The sequence below is a fragment of the Bufo gargarizans genome, chromosome 6, assembly GCF_014858855.1.
Source record: "Bufo gargarizans isolate SCDJY-AF-19 chromosome 6, ASM1485885v1, whole genome shotgun sequence".
In the NCBI taxonomy this organism is placed as follows: Eukaryota; Metazoa; Chordata; class Amphibia; order Anura; family Bufonidae; genus Bufo; species Bufo gargarizans.
This window is the reverse complement of record NC_058085.1, coordinates 329,169,167-329,186,430: the sequence shown is the minus strand read 5'-3', so window position 1 is coordinate 329,186,430 and position 17,264 is coordinate 329,169,167. Positions and strand designations below refer to the sequence as shown.

General features: G+C 40.4%; 1 protein-coding gene across 5 annotated transcripts in view; it reads right to left on the bottom strand.

The window, feature by feature from the left end:
* Positions 1 to 17,264, bottom strand: part of TLX1 (T cell leukemia homeobox 1) — a 78,277-nt gene that overhangs the window by 44,186 nt on the left and 16,827 nt on the right. For 2 of the 5 annotated variants that reach the window (XM_044299910.1, XM_044299911.1), the window contains exon 3: positions 9,703 to 11,352. The exons of 2 other annotated variants lie outside the window; for them this stretch is intronic. In XM_044299910.1, the coding sequence (XP_044155845.1) occupies positions 11,130 to 11,352 (223 nt within the window). In that variant the 3' untranslated portion in view covers positions 9,703 to 11,129. Of the gene's footprint in view, positions 1 to 5,503; positions 6,414 to 9,702; positions 11,353 to 17,264 lie in introns of those variants that run through there. One more of the 5 variants, XM_044299914.1, reaches the window with a different exon arrangement.

Genomic DNA, 17,264 nt, shown 5'->3' with positions numbered 1-17,264 from the left:
TGTGATAAAGTTCATTATTTTCTGTAATGTACTGATAAACATTAGACTTTCATATATTTTAGATTCATTACACACCAACTGAAGTAGTTCAAGCCTTTTATTGTTTTAATATTGATGATTTTGGCATACAGCTCATGAAAACCCAAAATTGCTATCTAAAAAAATTAGCATATTTCATCCGACCAATAAAAGAAAAGTGTTTTTAATACAAAAAGAGTCAACCTTCAAATAATTATGTTCAGTTATGCACTCAATACTTGGTCGGGAATCCTTTTGCAGAAATGACTGCTTCAATGCGGCGTGGCATGGAGGCAATCAGCCTGTGGCACTGCTGAGGTGTTATGGAGGCCCAGGATGCTTCGATAGCGGCCTTAAGCTCATCCAGAGTGTTGGGTCTTGCGTCTCTCAACTTTCTCTTCCCAATATCCCACAGATTCTCTATGGGGTTCAGGTCAGGAGAGTTGGCAGGCCAATGGAGCACAGTAATACCATGGTCAGTAAACCATTTACCAGTGGTTTTGGCACTGTGAGCAGGTGCCAGGTCGTGCTGAAAAATGAAATCTTCATCTCCATAAAGCTTTTGAGCAGATGGAAGCATGAAGTGCTCCAAAATCTCCTGATAGCTAGCTGCATTGACCCTGCCCTTGATAAAACACAGTGGACCAACACCAGCAGCTGACATGGCACCCCAGACCATCACTGACTGTGGGTACTTGACACTGGACTTAAGGCATTTTGGCATTTCCCTCTCCCCAGTCTTCCTCCAGACTCTGGCACCTTGATTTCCGAATGACATGCAAAATTTGCTTTCATCCGAAAAAAGTACTTTGGACCACTGAGCAACAGTCCAGTGCTGCTTCTCTGTAGCCCAGGTCAGGCGCTTCTGCCGCTGTTTCTGGTTCAAAAGTGGCTTGACCTGGGGAATGCGGCACCTGTAGCCCATTTCCTGCACACGCCTGTACACGGTGGCTCTGGATGTTTCTACTCCAGACTCAGTCCACTGCTTCTGCAGGTCCCCCAAGGTCTGGAATCGGTCCTTCTCCACAATCTTCCTCAGGGTCCGGTCACCTCTTCTCGTTGTGCAGCGTTTTCTGCCCCACTTTTTCCTTCCCACAGACTTCCCACTGAGGTGCCTTGATACAGCACTCTGGGAACAGCCTATTCGTTCAGAAATTTCTTTCTGTGTCTTACCCTCTTGCTTGAGGGTGTCAATGATGGCCTTCTGGACAGCAGTCAGGTCGGCAGTCTTACCCATGATTGCGGTTTGGAGTAATGAACCAGGCTGGGAGTTTTTAAAAGCCTCAGGAATCTTTTGCAGGTGTTTAGAGTTAATTAGTTGATTCAGATGATTAGGTTAAAAGCTCGTTTAGAGAACCTTTTCATGATATGCTAATTTTTTTAGATAGGAATTTGGGGTTTTCATGCGCTGTATGCCAAAATCATCAATATTAAAACAATAAAAGGCTTGAACTACTTCAGTTGTGTGTAATGAATCTAAAATATATGAAAGTCTAATGTTTATCAGTACATTACAGAAAATAATGAACTTTATCACAATATGCAAATTTTTTTTGAAGGACCTGTATTTGAACCTTTAGGATTAGCAGATAATTTGAAGATGAAATTAGAGTCAGGTGTTTTCAGTTGGACAACAATCGGATGTGAATGGGCGATCTGTTTTATTTGAAGAACAGGGATCTATCAAAGTCTAATCTTTATGGTACATGTTTACATATTTATGGAAGTGCATCATGGAAGGAACAAAGGAGATTTCTGAGGACATCATAAGCAGAGTTGTTGATGCTCATCAGGCTGGAAAAGGTTACAAAACCATTTCTAAGGAGTTTAGCCTCCACAAATCCACAGTCAGACAGTTTGTGTATAAATGGAGAAAATTCAAGACCATTATTACCCTCCCTAGGAGTGGTCAACCAATAAAGATCATGTCAAGAACAAGGTGTGTAATAGTCTGCAAGGTCACATAGAAACCCATGGTAACCTCTAAAAAACTAAAAGCCTTTCTCACATCAACTAATGTTAATGTTCATGAGTTAATGTTTATAATGCTCATGAGTCCACCATTAGCATGGCACTGATCAACAATTGTATGCATGAAAGGATTGCATGGAGAAAGCCACTGCTCTCCAAAATGAACATTGCTGCTCGTCTGCAGTTTGCTAAAGAACACTTGGACAAGCAAGAAGGTTTGGAACAATGTTTAGGAGACCAAAATAGAACGTTTTTGTTTAAATTAAAAACATTATGGGGGTAATTTATTATACTGAAATACACCTATATTAGACGTATTTCAGGCGCAGATTACAGCGCAATGGGTAGTTGTGCCGGCATCTGCGACTTTTCCCCGCTCACGTCAGGTATACAATTGTGGGCGCGGTATGGTCGGGGAAGGGCTGGCAGGCCAGTCTCATTTACCATTTTCCACACCTGTTTCAGAACTGGCGCAGAATCCAACAAAGTTATGAAGAGGCATGCGCCTCTTCATTACTTAAAAAAAAACACTATTACCCACAAGGGCTTATTACCAAACTTGCCCCAGATAATGTATTGGCACTGGAATTAAATATAACTTTTAATAGTGTCTTAAAATCACTGTGAGCAAAAAACTTTTAAAATAAACTGGTCCCTGCCTATGAAGTCTTATTATTTTGTTGGACCTTCCACTATAGGCAAGGTCTAACAAAATAATAAGACTTCATAGGCAGGGAAAAGTTTATTTTAAAAGTATTATTAAAAGTAATATTTTATTCCAGTACCAATACATTATCTGGTGCAAGTTTGGTAATAATACCTTGTGGCTAATAGTGTGTTTTTTCGTAATGTACCTACACCCAGATAGGGTCTGTGTCACTTTATGAATCTTCATAACTTCGGCGGACACACCAGCTTAGGGCTTTATTAAGACCGGCACCTAAAACACTGGTATTAATAAATGTGCCACTATGTTTGGAGGAAGGAAAGCACTGCACTCCAACATAAAATTCTGATCCGAACTAGGAAACATGGTGGTGGCAGTACCATGGTCTGGGCCAGGATAGCTTGTCACCATAGATGGAAAAATGAATTTTTTATTATACTGGTACAGTATAGTATGCACGTCTGTGACATGAATCTCAAGAGAACGTGGGTTCTTAAACTTAAGACAACAAATCTTAAGACAACGACCCTAAGCACATAAGTCATTCTACCAAGGAATATTTAAAGAAGAATAAAGTTAACATTTTGAAATGGCCTAGTCAAAGTCCTGATCTTAATCAAGTAGAAATGCTGTGGAATGACCTAAAGTGAGCAGTTCAAGGGAGGAAACCCACCAACAGATTTGAAGCTGTTTTACATTGAGGAATGGGCTAAAATCCTTCCAAGATGATGTGCAGGACTAATCAACAATTGCCAGAAATGTTTTGATGCAGTTATTGCTGCAGAAGCGGGTCATACTGAGAGAGTAATATATTTGACTCATTTTTTTATGTGGCTATCTTTATCTTCCTTTAGGACTTGTGTGAAAATCTGTAATAGTTTTAGGTTAAATTTATGCAGAATTATGGAAAATTCTGTAGGGTTCGTAAACTTTAAACACCACTGTAGGCTGTTAATATGGGATAAAAAATTTGTTGAGGAATGTCCTTTATAGGCAATTGCGGGTGATCTTTTCTGGGATCTGTTCCAGATCCTTTCTTGACTGAAACAATTGAAATAGTATATAATAAATTACTGGCCTGTTACAACATAGCAGAGAAGAGAACATGACATCACATCTTTTCTTTTGTAACTTCCATCGATGATATGGCAGCTGTAATCTACCACTGGTCCACTTGTGTGCACCATATGTGGCCCAGTGAGTGAACTCCTTCTTAGACAGTTTCATATCCACATCTGTGTTATGGTCACTACACCCTCTCATTCTTCTGAACCAAACTAATATCTTCTAGAACCTAATGTTGATCTAAATTATGCTTGTAGAACTATGAAGGGTCAATATATTGTGGTGGTAATAATACAGACATTTAAAACTGGCCTTAAATTTGCCACACGCATGAGATTACCGTTATCTCTCCCTACCTCCACACACATGCATGCTTGGCCCAGCTGAGAGAAAAACACTACAAGACACCTCTGGTGGGCAGGTTATCTATCTGAGAACAAAAGGATAAAGCATGTTCAAATCCAGCATGCCCATCCCCTTCTCTCCTTTGATATTTGTCTACAGGAAAGTCCAGAGGCCCCCATATGCATTAGAAAGTTATCCTATCCTGCCTAAATTGTCTGGTTCACTCCACATGCATCTAATGTGTATGTCCAGCTTTAGACAGGACGCATGATAAGGTTTTGCACTGATGACTGCCAACTGAGTACATAAGACCCCAATCAAAGTTGGCAAAAGCTAGAACTGTCGGTTTCGAAAGAGGAAAAGATTGTGCATTCACCAAGTTGGTCTTGTCACCAATTTAATGGGTGGTGAGAACCTGCATGGGGTTTGGGTTACCACGGGTGCAACAATGTTAGCAAACAAGTAAGTGAAAGACATACATGAGCCCTGATATAATATGAGGGCATCAGGTTATGAGTGTGATGGTAACAAGGAGCACTTGATTGGGGCTACTGTCTAATATCACTAAAGTTATCAAAAAAATGGAAGGGAAGCAAAGTGAAAGATTCTTGGGCAGATTTACTAATTCTGTAGATGGCGTAAACCTAGACTGGCTCCAGATTTATCACAGGGGCTCAGGCTTAAATCTGGTGCAGGAACAGACTATTTTGTCTAATTTTACATCACATATTGGTTGGCTTAGTTTGAGACAGATTTTTACGCCAGAATTGTGGTTCAATTATGGTTCATAAAGTCACATCCCCTTTCCCACAAACCTACCTCCTGGTAAGCTGTGCTCCTTTTTCTGACTAAAAACAGGTAAGTTCTCTAAACCTGGAAGCACCAAATTGTGCTACATTTTGGCACAATTTACACCAAAATCTAGGTGCACTGACAGTAGTAAATGTGGGCCAAAGTGAAGCAACATAAGGAAGGGCCAAGATATTAAAGTGGTTGTGCAGTGCTATGATATTGATGACCTATCCTCAGGATCGGGAATCTGACACCCCGCTGATCAACTGTTTGAAGAGACCGCGCTGCATGACATCTAGATTGTAGCAGGGGGTGCAGTGCTATGATATTGATGACCTATCCTCAGGATCAGGAGTTTGACACCCCGCCGATCAACTGTTTGAAGAGACCGCGTCACTTGTGAAAACGCTGCATGACATCTAGATTGTAGCAGGGGGTGCAGTGTAATTACAGCTTCTTCTCTCGTTGACTTGAATGGGAGAGGAATCTGTAATAACATTGCTACAGGCTTGCACGAGTTCTGCAGTCTCTTCAAACTGATCAACAGGGGGGGTCTGCTAAGGGTAGGTCATCAATATCATAGAACATAACAACCCCTTTAATTTGCAGAATACATAATGCAAAAAATAGAACTGAGGCAAAATGAAAAAAGAAATTATTCATTTTATTTACATGGTTTATGGACAACACATGTGGATGCAGATATTAAAGGGAGTCTGTCAGCAACGTTGACCATGCCAAACTTCTGCCAGCACTAGGTAAAGACCTGGAGAGAGGAGTATAAACTTATCTTTGTGAAGCTTTTCTTATCAGGAGTAGTGATAATATGAAGTTTTATTCTGCAGGAATGCCCAAGAAGCAGAACTTCACTGCAAAATGCTTTCTGTATTCAGCTTCTTCACGGGCCTTCACCCTCTGCTCTGAGTGACAACCGTAGTGGTCTCCTGCTTGGATCCTATAACTGTCACTCATAGAAGAGCTGTGCAGCAGCTCGATTCAAAAATAACTTCACAATGAAGCTCCATTTTCTGGGTACTTGAGAGAGAAGAATCTTGCAAAATAGAACTTCATATTTTCACTACTCCTGGTGAGAAAAGTTCCTCAAAATGCATGTTTATACTGTTCTTCCCAGCCCCTACCTAGTTCTGTCAGTAGTTTAGCATAGTCAAAACTACTGACAGATTCCCTTTAAACCTCCATTTGTAAATTGCTTTGGAAATAAATGTACATATCACATAAATAGTCGGTAGGTTGATATTGTGAAATAAAGATACAAATAAATAAAAAGTTCTAAAAAAAAAAACACACATACAGAATGTGGCTGCTTTTACTTCAGTCTCCTAGTAAACGGGCTCTGTGCGTAAATTTGTCTTCCTGTAAAATGAACACAAAGTCCGGCATCGCCATCTTCATAGACGAGTCTGCACACAGCAATACGCTCTGCATCAATCAGTCCGTGTCTGCTGTGAAGACTGTAGTCCTCGATGCACGTGAATAATTTATTATAGACATAAGCACCTCCTAAGTGCCTCATTCATAAATGAAAGCTGTTCGTCTGGAACATAAAATAAAGAAAGAAGCCTAAAATGTATAGTAAAAGTACAATTGAGTGATACAGAAGTGCTTGCAAAGCAATTGAATGTGGTTATTAGGAGATGGGTAAAGGGCACAGAGTGTGGGGCTCATCAATGTTGTCTACAACTACAAAGCCCAGCATGTTCTGACAGTGGCACCCAAAGGTGCTTCTGGGCTTCAATGCGAAATCAGTAACAAGTCATCCACCTACTTTGTACCATTTATAACACTGATGTCCTCTTTTGACCCCCTTCCTCCTGGTACTGGAGCTGCTATTTTGGCACCTCTTCTAGTGGTGTCCCACCAAATGGCGTTGAATTTATAAATCTTATGATATTAGAAGGAGCAATGGTTATTCCATGAAATACCCAGTAATGTATCGAATTGAAGTCTTCCTAAATACCATTATATGAAATTTCTCAAAATTTTCCCTCCTAAACGCTAGGGCTACATGAAGAATTTCGGATGTGCCTAAACAATGCATTTCTCTATCAGAAACATGGGTGCAAATGACCTTGTCCCACTTCTAAAATTCTGACCCAGTCAGAAATTTGGGGAATATCACACAGGTAGTCCACAACATTAAAAAGGTTTTCCAATTTTTTTTATTTGCACCCCAGCGTGGAATACCTGTGGAGAAATCCATACTCACCTCTTCCCTGCTATTCCAGTTCTCTAGCTCCATGTCACTCTTCACTGAGCTTCCAGACACCATCTATCAACTTCCATATTGACAGATTCATGTGCGCATCTGCAACCAATGACTGGCCTCAGCAGTGACCTTTTTAGCAAGCGGCACATCACTACTAGGCCATGTGCCCCTTGGAGACAAGTCCACACTGCATGAAGTCATTGGTTCCTGTGGAACACAATCCCGTGTCCATGTGGAGGTGGACCATACAGGGATGGAGGACCTCTGAAGAGAGTCTGGGAGCCAGGGAACCCGAAGGGTGAGGAGCAGGTAAAAAATGGTGCAAATAAAAAAAAACTAGGAAACACAATAAGATTGCACTACAGTTGTGGTCATTGTCCTGAATGGCACACCAAAATATCACCATGTAGCCTAGAACTATTTCTAGTTATTGATCGCATGGTGCACCTCTTACTTTTTCAGTCAGACTCCGAAGTTCACTTTATGCCAAGAGAATTAATCAACCCAAAAAGTTTAGTAACTTTGTAAACGCATTGCATCACATATCTGGTTCTGATGTTAAGTCACAGTCTGTATTACAGAACTGTATTCAGATGTGAGGCTTCAGAGCTGAACTCATCCAGTATTCCTGCTGCTTCAGATTTACATTCTGGGAAGTATAGTCTTTACACCTGGCACAGTATATAATCTTATGTAGGGAGTATTCACTTTCCCAAAGCTGCCAGGAATGTGTCTGAGGACAAGCTTGTTGACTGTTTCCATTGATGTCACAGCGACAGTGCAGAATATAATACAGCAGTAATGCAATATATTTACAAGGTCAATCAACTATTTTGTGATTAAGTCTATAGTATACAATATATGAATTGGAGAAGGATGAGCATGCCCTTTAAATGGAAATAAGGAATTGCCATTATTATTTCTCTATTCATTTTCCAACTTTAAAGAGTAAACCTTTATATGAACTTTTCATATGTTGTCCCTAATAGCCTAATAAAACTATCTCTAATATACTTTATTAATGAATTTTGTATTTTTACTACACTTTTCCCTGCCTAAAGTGCACCATTCGCTGTACGCTTAAAACTCTGTTGTTCTCTGTACACCGCTGACAGCTCAGCAGTGTACGGAGTACATTTTCTCAATGGGGCCGCAGCAGCAATGGGAGTATGGGCAGGAGCGCATATTGCTTCTCCTGCCCGTGCTCCCCGGAGGATTACTAACTCCTGAGATAACACAGGGGTACCACTACCCTGTATCCATGTACTATGCCAGGATTAGCTGAGCGGAGCGGGCAGAAGCAGGAGCCCTTTCCGCTCAGCTAATCCTGCCATAGTACATGGGTACAGAGTACCCATGTGCTATGCCAGGAGTTAGTAAACCTCCAGGGGGCACAGGCAGGAGCAGCAATGCGCGCTCCTGCCCGTACTCCCTGCGCTGCTGCTGCCCATTCATAAAATGTGTACTCTGTACACTGCTGACAGCTCACGAGTTTTAAGCGCACAGGGAAAAGTGCGCTTTAGGAAGGGAAAAGTCTCATAAAAATAGAAAATGTATTAATAACGTACATTACAAATAGTTTTATTAGGGCATTAGGGACGTCATATGAAAAGTTAATATAAAGGTTTAGTTACTCTTTAAGTAAATAGTTGAATTTTCCTAGCTATTACATTTTACCTTTTTGTATGTGCAAAAATATCAATGATTTTATGATGAAAACAGATAAAACTCTCTAATATTCTTTGGGGGGATTTATAAAAACATGGGAGCAAGAAAAAAATTGATCAGTTGCTCATAAAAAATCTAACATTACTGCTTTCTGAAATTTGACTAGTTGCCATCCAAACTTCCCCCCTTGTCCTAGATTTTATAAAGTTCCCCTTCATGTCTCCTGATTTCAAGATCTCTCCTTGTTGTCAGAGAATGAAGCACTCTTGTCTTCAAGCTCATGGTATAAATGTGCCCTGATCATGTCTATGGTATGTAATTAGAAAACAAAAATGCTGGGGAGAATTTATTATGAGATTTATCATGAGATACATTTTTGAAGGTTTTTGAGCGTGGATTGGCATTGTTTGCCCCAAATATATCAAATCATGCACTTTGCTTGCTATCCTTAAACCTAACAATTTGTCTAGTGATGTTACTCCAGTTTTTCCATCCTTCCCCTTCCCCTGGAGGGAGATTGTACCTCCTTTAGGCAACTTTTTTTTTTTTGCAAAAGAATGTGTTGAAGTTGATAAATCTGGAGTGAAACAAATTAAACCAGCTAAGGCCGGAACCGCATCACCGTTTATTTTTCAGTTTTTCTGATCTGTCAGAAGAACAGAAGAATAAAGGAAAAAAAAGGATCCTGTATTTTAAGCATGTATTATGCACATTTTGCGCCTCTTTTAGCCATTATTTTAGATGGAAAAAAAGTCCTACATGAAGTATTTTTTTTTCCATTTAAAAGAACAGATCTCAGACGGAAATGGCTAAAATGGATGCAAAATGTGCATAACTGAGCATCTCATTTATCATTTTGGGGTAGAAAATGTTCCAAATCTACGCCAGCAAGAAAGCTGGCGTAGATTTAGACCAGCGGTGGATGCGCTGAAGTTATGTAGAGGCGAGTGCCTCTACATAACTTTGGCAGATCCCCCGCCAGCGCAGGGTTATTAAGACTGGCGTCTAAAATGCCAGTCTTAATAAATGCACATTTGGCCAAATGTCTAGGCCATGGAACATGTCTTGGCCATGGAACGTGCTTTTATACCAGGTCAGGTAATGGTGCTCTCTATAGGGGGCTTTGCAATTTAAAAGGTCTATTTTTAATAGCCGTTTTTCAGAAAGACATCTGTGAAAAACACCCATTAAAAATGGATCGTTTTCCAGTTTTTAACGGCCGCTTTTTTAAATGTCATGTGAATGTAGCCTTATCCAATTCCACTGTGACCAAGGCAGTTGAATGAGATAGAACAGCCATGTAGTCATCCTGTTTTAGGGTATGACCACACAGAGCACATTTAACTAATGAATTCCGCACTATATAGCCGGGCTGAATTGTTAATAGCCATGTGGCACCTTTAGTTCCACGCAGCCATTAAAAATGACGACCGGCTATACAGTGCAATCTTCATTAGGCAAATAAAAGGGAACTAAAGCCTAATTGCTTGCGCTGTTCTCAACTGCAGCTGACCCTGCCTAAAACAACTCATGACCGCTCCTTATGGTCCTAACCTTATACTGTCAGTATCTTCTTCCATTTATAGGATTTATCACCCCAACTACAACATGTATGACAGTTCTGGACTTCATCTTAAGAAATTTAAAGTGCCCAAGCACCATGGGAAATATAGCAATTCTAGATGGAGAACATAGATCAGCTACGCCAAATTCTTATTTTTTTTTTAAATGGCTGATTTGACTCAATCAGTTGGCCAAGTTTGTACTTGACAGGCAAATCATAAATTGCTATGGCACCAATATATAAGTAATTAATCTATTGTCAGTAAGATAGATTCAATAATACAAAAAACCTATCCTTAGAATAATGCGGAATTAGTCAAGGTCTGACCATGGGGCCACTTGGCAGCAGATTTTCTAGGCCTAATGTGGTTGTATCTGGTACTAGAGCTCACCCTCATTCTGTTGACTATAGGAGTCTCAGGGTTTGGACCCCACCAGCCACACATTAGAGGCAATTTTTTAGGGTAAGACATCAACGCGGAATCCATTATAATAAGAAAATATTACATCTGACATCAGAGAACATTAAATTGTGTCTAAGCCCAACGTTGGCAGTGAGGGCAAAACATTAAGCAATTTTTGGGGACATATATGATCCTTGATGTTATTGTATAAAACTCAAAGAAACGTAGTGTCATAAAATCTAGATCCGAGATAGAGGGTGGAGGCTTTCCGTGACTCAGTAGAGACAGTGAAGTTTGGTGTTGACGTTGCTTCGACAAGTCTTGTCTTGTGGTTGTGTCTGCATTTCTGTAAAAAGTCCTCATTTCAACCAGTCTTTTCACCTCATAAAAACCTATTTTGTCCTTCCGCTCATTCGCAGGCAGAGGCCACAGAAGTGACACTGGTAATTTTTGTAGAGTCATCTGACCAAGGCTGAAGGTTCTGCAGGGCGAAGAGAGAAGAGTTGTGGATGCAGATTGGATCTGGCTGGAGCGGCTGGTTTATAGACTTCTGAAAGGCCTCTTGCTGAAGTTGCATTAATATCCTGTTGGCTTGTTGTCTTTCTGCTTCCCTTTCTTCAGCTGTCTGTCTTCTGTAGGTGGAACAACAATAATGTCATTCTCCTTGCAAGCATGTCAAGTAAAAAAGCTTTGCTGTTATTCTTCTTTTATATTCTAATAAACTTAAATGTCATTGGCATGAATACTGCTCATTGGAATAGCCTGTTTGAACAACATCAAATACATTTTTGCCTTATAAACTTGTCTTGTAAAGGAGGATCCTGTGAACCAGGAGACAGGTTGGGGCTCAATACCATCATAAATGAGTCCTCTCCCCAGGGTCTGCAAAATGCACATGCACAGAGGATGGGAAGTATGCCCTGTGTGCTAGGTGCCAGGAGGAACCAGTTAGGTGCCAGGGGAAAAGCATAACTTCTCTTCTCTAGAAGGTTACATCACCAATTTCTAAGTTCTAGCCATAACCAGTACAGCATTTACGAACATGGAGGAAGATGTATCATGAGGAAAGGACAACGGGAAGGGATACTTCCATGATTTTTTTTTATCACATATTAACAACCTTTATGTAAATATTCTACAAAATGTGTAAAATACAAAAACGAGTGAATGGTTTTCTGGATTTATTTTTTCTTGTCCTTTAACTTCCTCTTCGGTTGGACTTTTAGCACAGCAAACACTCTTGTTTAACCTTTCAGCTAGACCAGGCATGCTCAACCTGTGGTCCTCCAGCTGTTGTAAAACTACAACTCCCACAATGCCCTGCTGTAGACTGATAGCTGTAGGCTGTTCAGGCATGCTGGGAGTTGTAGTTTTGCAACAGCTGGAGAGCCGCAGGTTGAGCCTGCCTGAGCTAGAACATCACTACGATCAGGGAGAACCCCCTGTAGGGATTCAAGGCCCTTGTGCAATTGAGCAGATGATTCTCAGGAAGAAAGAGTTCCTTCCCAACGATCGCCCTCTCATCAGTGGAGGGGACCACCACATTTACTTGTAGCAAGTATGGGGAGAAACTGTCACTAATGCCTTGTCCCCATACAGAATCTTTGTTAGCCAGTTGCAAAGCGTGTTTAGACAGGACGATCTGCTGCTGGCAAACAGAGATTTAGGTGATCAGCAGCACCTTCACACAATCAGATTACCGCTAATGAGCGTTCCTACAAATGCTTTTTAGCGAGGATCTGTCTAATGCTCGGGCAAAGTTTAGGGGGCTTTAGCTACATCATCACCAGGGGCGTAGCTAATGGCTCATGGGCCCTGGTGCAAGAGTTCAGCTTGGGGCCCCCCTTCCCTCAGTACTTTGTGGCCAGGGGCAGGAAGCACAAGGCCTTCGTTCTGCCCGAGGCAAAAATTGAAACGGCACCCCTTTGAGCCAGAGGTGTAACTTGACCAGTATGCACTTTCTATAATACTGGTGTCTTCTTATGCACCACAAGGGTCTTTGGGCCCCATCAGGCTCCTGGGCCCGGTAGCGACTGCTACCTCTGCACCCCCTATAGCTACGCCCCTGCACGGTACACTCATCAGTGCAATGCTCATCTTTATCTAGGCCTATAAGGGGAATACTAGAGGAATGCCTTGCAGATAACATTTACCCCTCACAGCAACAGTAAACGGATAATGTATTACTTATCTATATAGGAGATTTGTGTTGATTGCTATAGAATATTTTGTATTGAACTTTCAACGGTACAGTGAAATTCTACATTAAAAAAACGTAAAACTTCTCAAAAAATTGTTTATTATGATTTTTTTTTTTAAATAACCCTTTCTGATAGGAGTATCCCTTTAAAGTCAGTTTTCCAGAAGTCTGTGTCTTTAAAGGCCTTCTCCTACCATATATACAGATGACCTATTCTCAGGATAAATCATCAATATCAGATTGGTATGGGTCCGACACCCAGCACTCCCGCTGATCAGCTGTTTGAAGAAGAGGCGGCGCTCCATGCAAGTGCTGCTTCCTGTTAATTACACTTCGCGTCGTCTCCTGTAGAGCGCCGGTGTAGTGTAATTACAAGTCCTTGTCATTACACTGGACTTCCAAGCCGATGGGCAGTGTAATGAAGAGGAAGTAGCACTCATATGGATCATTGCCTCCTCTTCAAACAGCTGATGGTGGGGGTGCGGGGTTTCGGCCCCCTGCCGATCTGATATTGATGACCTATTCTGACGATAGATCATCAATATATATGGCAGGACAACCATTTTAAGTCTAAAACTTCTGTCTCGAGAAGTTACTCCACTTTCTATGCCAACTCTTGGCGTAAGATTGTGGCAACTTTTTTTTAAAGTCGCAGTTGATAAATCAGTTGGACAGGCTAACCCTGCCCATTTTCCCACACACTTTTAAAAACTGGACTGAGTGGTATAAATCTAAAATAAGCCCAAAGAGGAGCAATGCAAAGCCCTATTTTGCAACATTTTGAAGCCCAGCAGGACTTGACAATCCCCCCCCCCCCCCATTTTTTCTATAGGGGCATCATGTATACTGATGTCCAAACATCAAGTTTTTAAATGCAATACTTAAACTGATAACCTCAGCAGGAAATAATCACAACAAACAGATCATTCGCACAAGACCTTGTTCATACAATCTTTCATGTTTCCAATATTTAAATCAATTAGATTTGACAGATGAATTATGAATCCGTTTCAGGCACATTTTCGGGGATTAGTACAAGATGTCTTTTTATAATTGATCAATTTATATCCTACATTTGGCAGCCTCTAAAGAGTACATTAGCTGTAGAACATATTGTTATAGTTTATGTAAAGAAAAATCTTCATGAATTTTGAGTAACTTTCTGGATCCATTGCAATGCTTAGATTGTACTGATCCCGAGTTACAGTCTGTATTATAGCCCATAGGCGCATTTACAATGCTGCTGACTCCAGAGCTAAACTCTCCCAGCAGTCCCTGCCACTTCGTTTTAGACGCTGGTCCTAATACCCCTTTAGCTGGCGGTCAATGTGCCAAATTAATGTATTACAATAGCCAATGGCGATATTAATTCTGTTGGTAGCTTGTTGTCTTTCTAAAACATAACTTTTATCTCTTAACTCTTGACAGGCATATCATAGATATTTGTCTGAGTATAGGATCTATATGAATAATATAAGACAATTTCTAAAAATTCAAATACAAAAAAAATAGAGACAGTGCAAAGTAAAACACATGTACTGTCTATACACAGAATAAATAAATCACTATATCTATCAACAAAAGGAAAATAAGGAAAAAAAAGGGAAACAACAACACTGATGTGCTTTCAATTTTTGTCAATGAAGGGCTTTTGGGAAGAAAGAAAACATTTTTATTTTGTTCTTTTTAGACATAAAAATAAAAGTTATGTTATAGAAAGACAACAAGCCACAAACAGAATTAATATAGCCATTGGCTATTGTAATATGACAAAAAATGGGTCTTTGTTTCTATAAAATTTACGTATAGGTGCCGGCCGCTACATAACTTTGGCATATCCACCGTTTGCCAAGAAGCTCCCTTCTTGCGTAGATTTAGACCATTTTCTACGCCTAAAACAGGTGCAGAAAATGATGAATGAGATGGGCCTACTGCCCCGTCCCCTTCCCCGCCCATGCCGTGCCCACTTTTTTAGACCTGCAAATAAAGACAGCACTACCTGCTGAGGTGTCTCAGTAAGTCCATTCGGTGGCGGTGCCTGTGGTGTCGGATCCTGGCCTCTTAGGATCCCCAAGATGCAGGAGTAGAAGGAAAAACCGTGGCACTCCAACTTCTCAAGACAATTCTGTGTTTATTTCTCACCCAGCGTGCCACGTTTCGACTCCAATGAGTCTTTATCAAGCTCCTTGCTGGGTGAGAAATAAACACAGAAGTTGAAGTGCCACTGTTTTTCCTTCTACTCCCACTTTTTAAAGACCTGGCGTGAGCGGGGAAAAGTGTCATATATATGTTTGTCAATGACCCCCTAAATTTCTCAGAGTGCAAGTAACCAAACCAAGTTCTCTGCAAGCATTGAATCACCAAGAATACAGGGGGAATTCAGCTATGAAGCAGCAGAATTGTGAATGCAGCTCTGGGCTATACTACAGGCTGCAATTCAGGGTCAGTACAAGATAAGCAATGGATTTGCACTGAGAATAGGACAATTAAGCAAGGGGAGAATTGGATTCCATGTAGCTTCCGAGTCAGATTGTCAGCAGACACAGAGGCTTGTGATCAGCCATATCTGTTACATTCATTCTACTATGAACTACAACCTGTATCCTGCTGACAGCCTTGCTGCTCATTCATTTGTAGTTTTTGGGTGAATTTACATGCTGAGAAATTGCTTCAGATTTAGTGCACAAAAAATTTGCAGCAATTCTCAATACAATACATGAGGATGGCGTTTTTTGAACACCCTATCTATATGTAAGGAACAAAAAAATCTTCACAGAATTGGGAGTATGATGCAGATTTTCTAATGTCATGGATTTGTGTTACAATTTCATTGCGGATCTCACCCTATTGTAACACATGAATGGAAATCCAAATCGTAATCCAAGTCAAAACCCCCATGAAATATGTTTGGATTTTATCTCCAATTCATTGTGGATTTTACAGCAAACCCACAATGGAAAAAGCCTTCAGCTCGAGGGTGATTTCAAGTTATTAGGGTTGAACGAACCGAGCTTCTGATCATAGATCCGATGTTGATTTGGCGGGTACCTCGGTACTGAAGCCGACTTTGGATTCCTATTTTAAAATGTTTTTAAATCCACAGATAGGAATACCAAAGTCAGTTACTGAAGTCTCACGCAACTTTGCATGAGATGAAGCTTTCCTACACGGAGCAAATACATTGTAAATGCTGTACCGAAACAGCATTACAAAAAGAACGTTTTTTAGCAAATCGACTTTAGATCTGTGATCAGAAGCTCACCGATTCACCCAACCCTAGTTGTTATGTTTTTTGATCTGTTTTTTAACAGTGTTTTTCCTGGTTAATATGAACTTTTTTCATTGCCATTTTAAAGGGTTGTCTCACTTCACCAAATTGCATTTATCATGTAGAGAAAGTTAATACAAGGCACTTACTACTGTATTGTGATTGTCCATCCTTTGCTGACTTAATTTGATAACCCTTTAGCACAGATACGGGAACCGCAAGCTCCCTCATTACCGGCCACCAAAGAGGATGTCACTAATTCCAATAGTATGCAAGTACAATCACCTCTGCTGATTAGCAGTGTATACTGTGATGGAAAAATGAATCGAGCTGGAAAAGGAGGCAATATGGACAATCACAATACATTAGTAAGTGCCTAATTTTCTCTACATGATAAATGACATTTGCTGAAATGAAACAACCCCTTTAAGACGCTTTCTTATTGTTCATTGCTCACTTGGTGTTTTTTCATACGGTAAATCATGCAGCATGCTCTGGGTGTGACGTTTCTTCAGATATTTTCCCATAGACTTCTCTATAGGAAAAAAAAGGGTCTAGAAAAATGTGTGTGACTAAAAAACACTGTCCCCCGAAAAAACACACAGAAAAAATCCATAACTTCTAAGCATATTTTTACAAGCCACAAAAAGGCCAATAAAACATAGCATGTAAGCAGCGTTAACTTGAAAAACTCAATTGACCTCATCATGTATGAATTCCCAAATACTCCATTAAGTTAATTAAACCACCATTAATCCTCCCAGTACTATCTTACATGACATCTAGAACATCAGTGGTACAGCATATTCTGCCTATAATTTTATAATCATCTCCAGGAATCCTTATTTCAGGGTGGAGTTAATTGCAGGGATATTTGTCATCATGATCATTAACCAGCAATAACCCTATGGGAATGAATTATTAAAGGCAAACATTTATATCGCTTCAGGAACCTGTGATCAATTCGCAAGCTCAGTCATCATAAAAGGTTGTATATATTTTAGGAAGGCCTCATGCAGACCTTCCAGTCTTCCAGTTCAACCGAGCCGTAACTTAACACATATAGAGGTTTATGA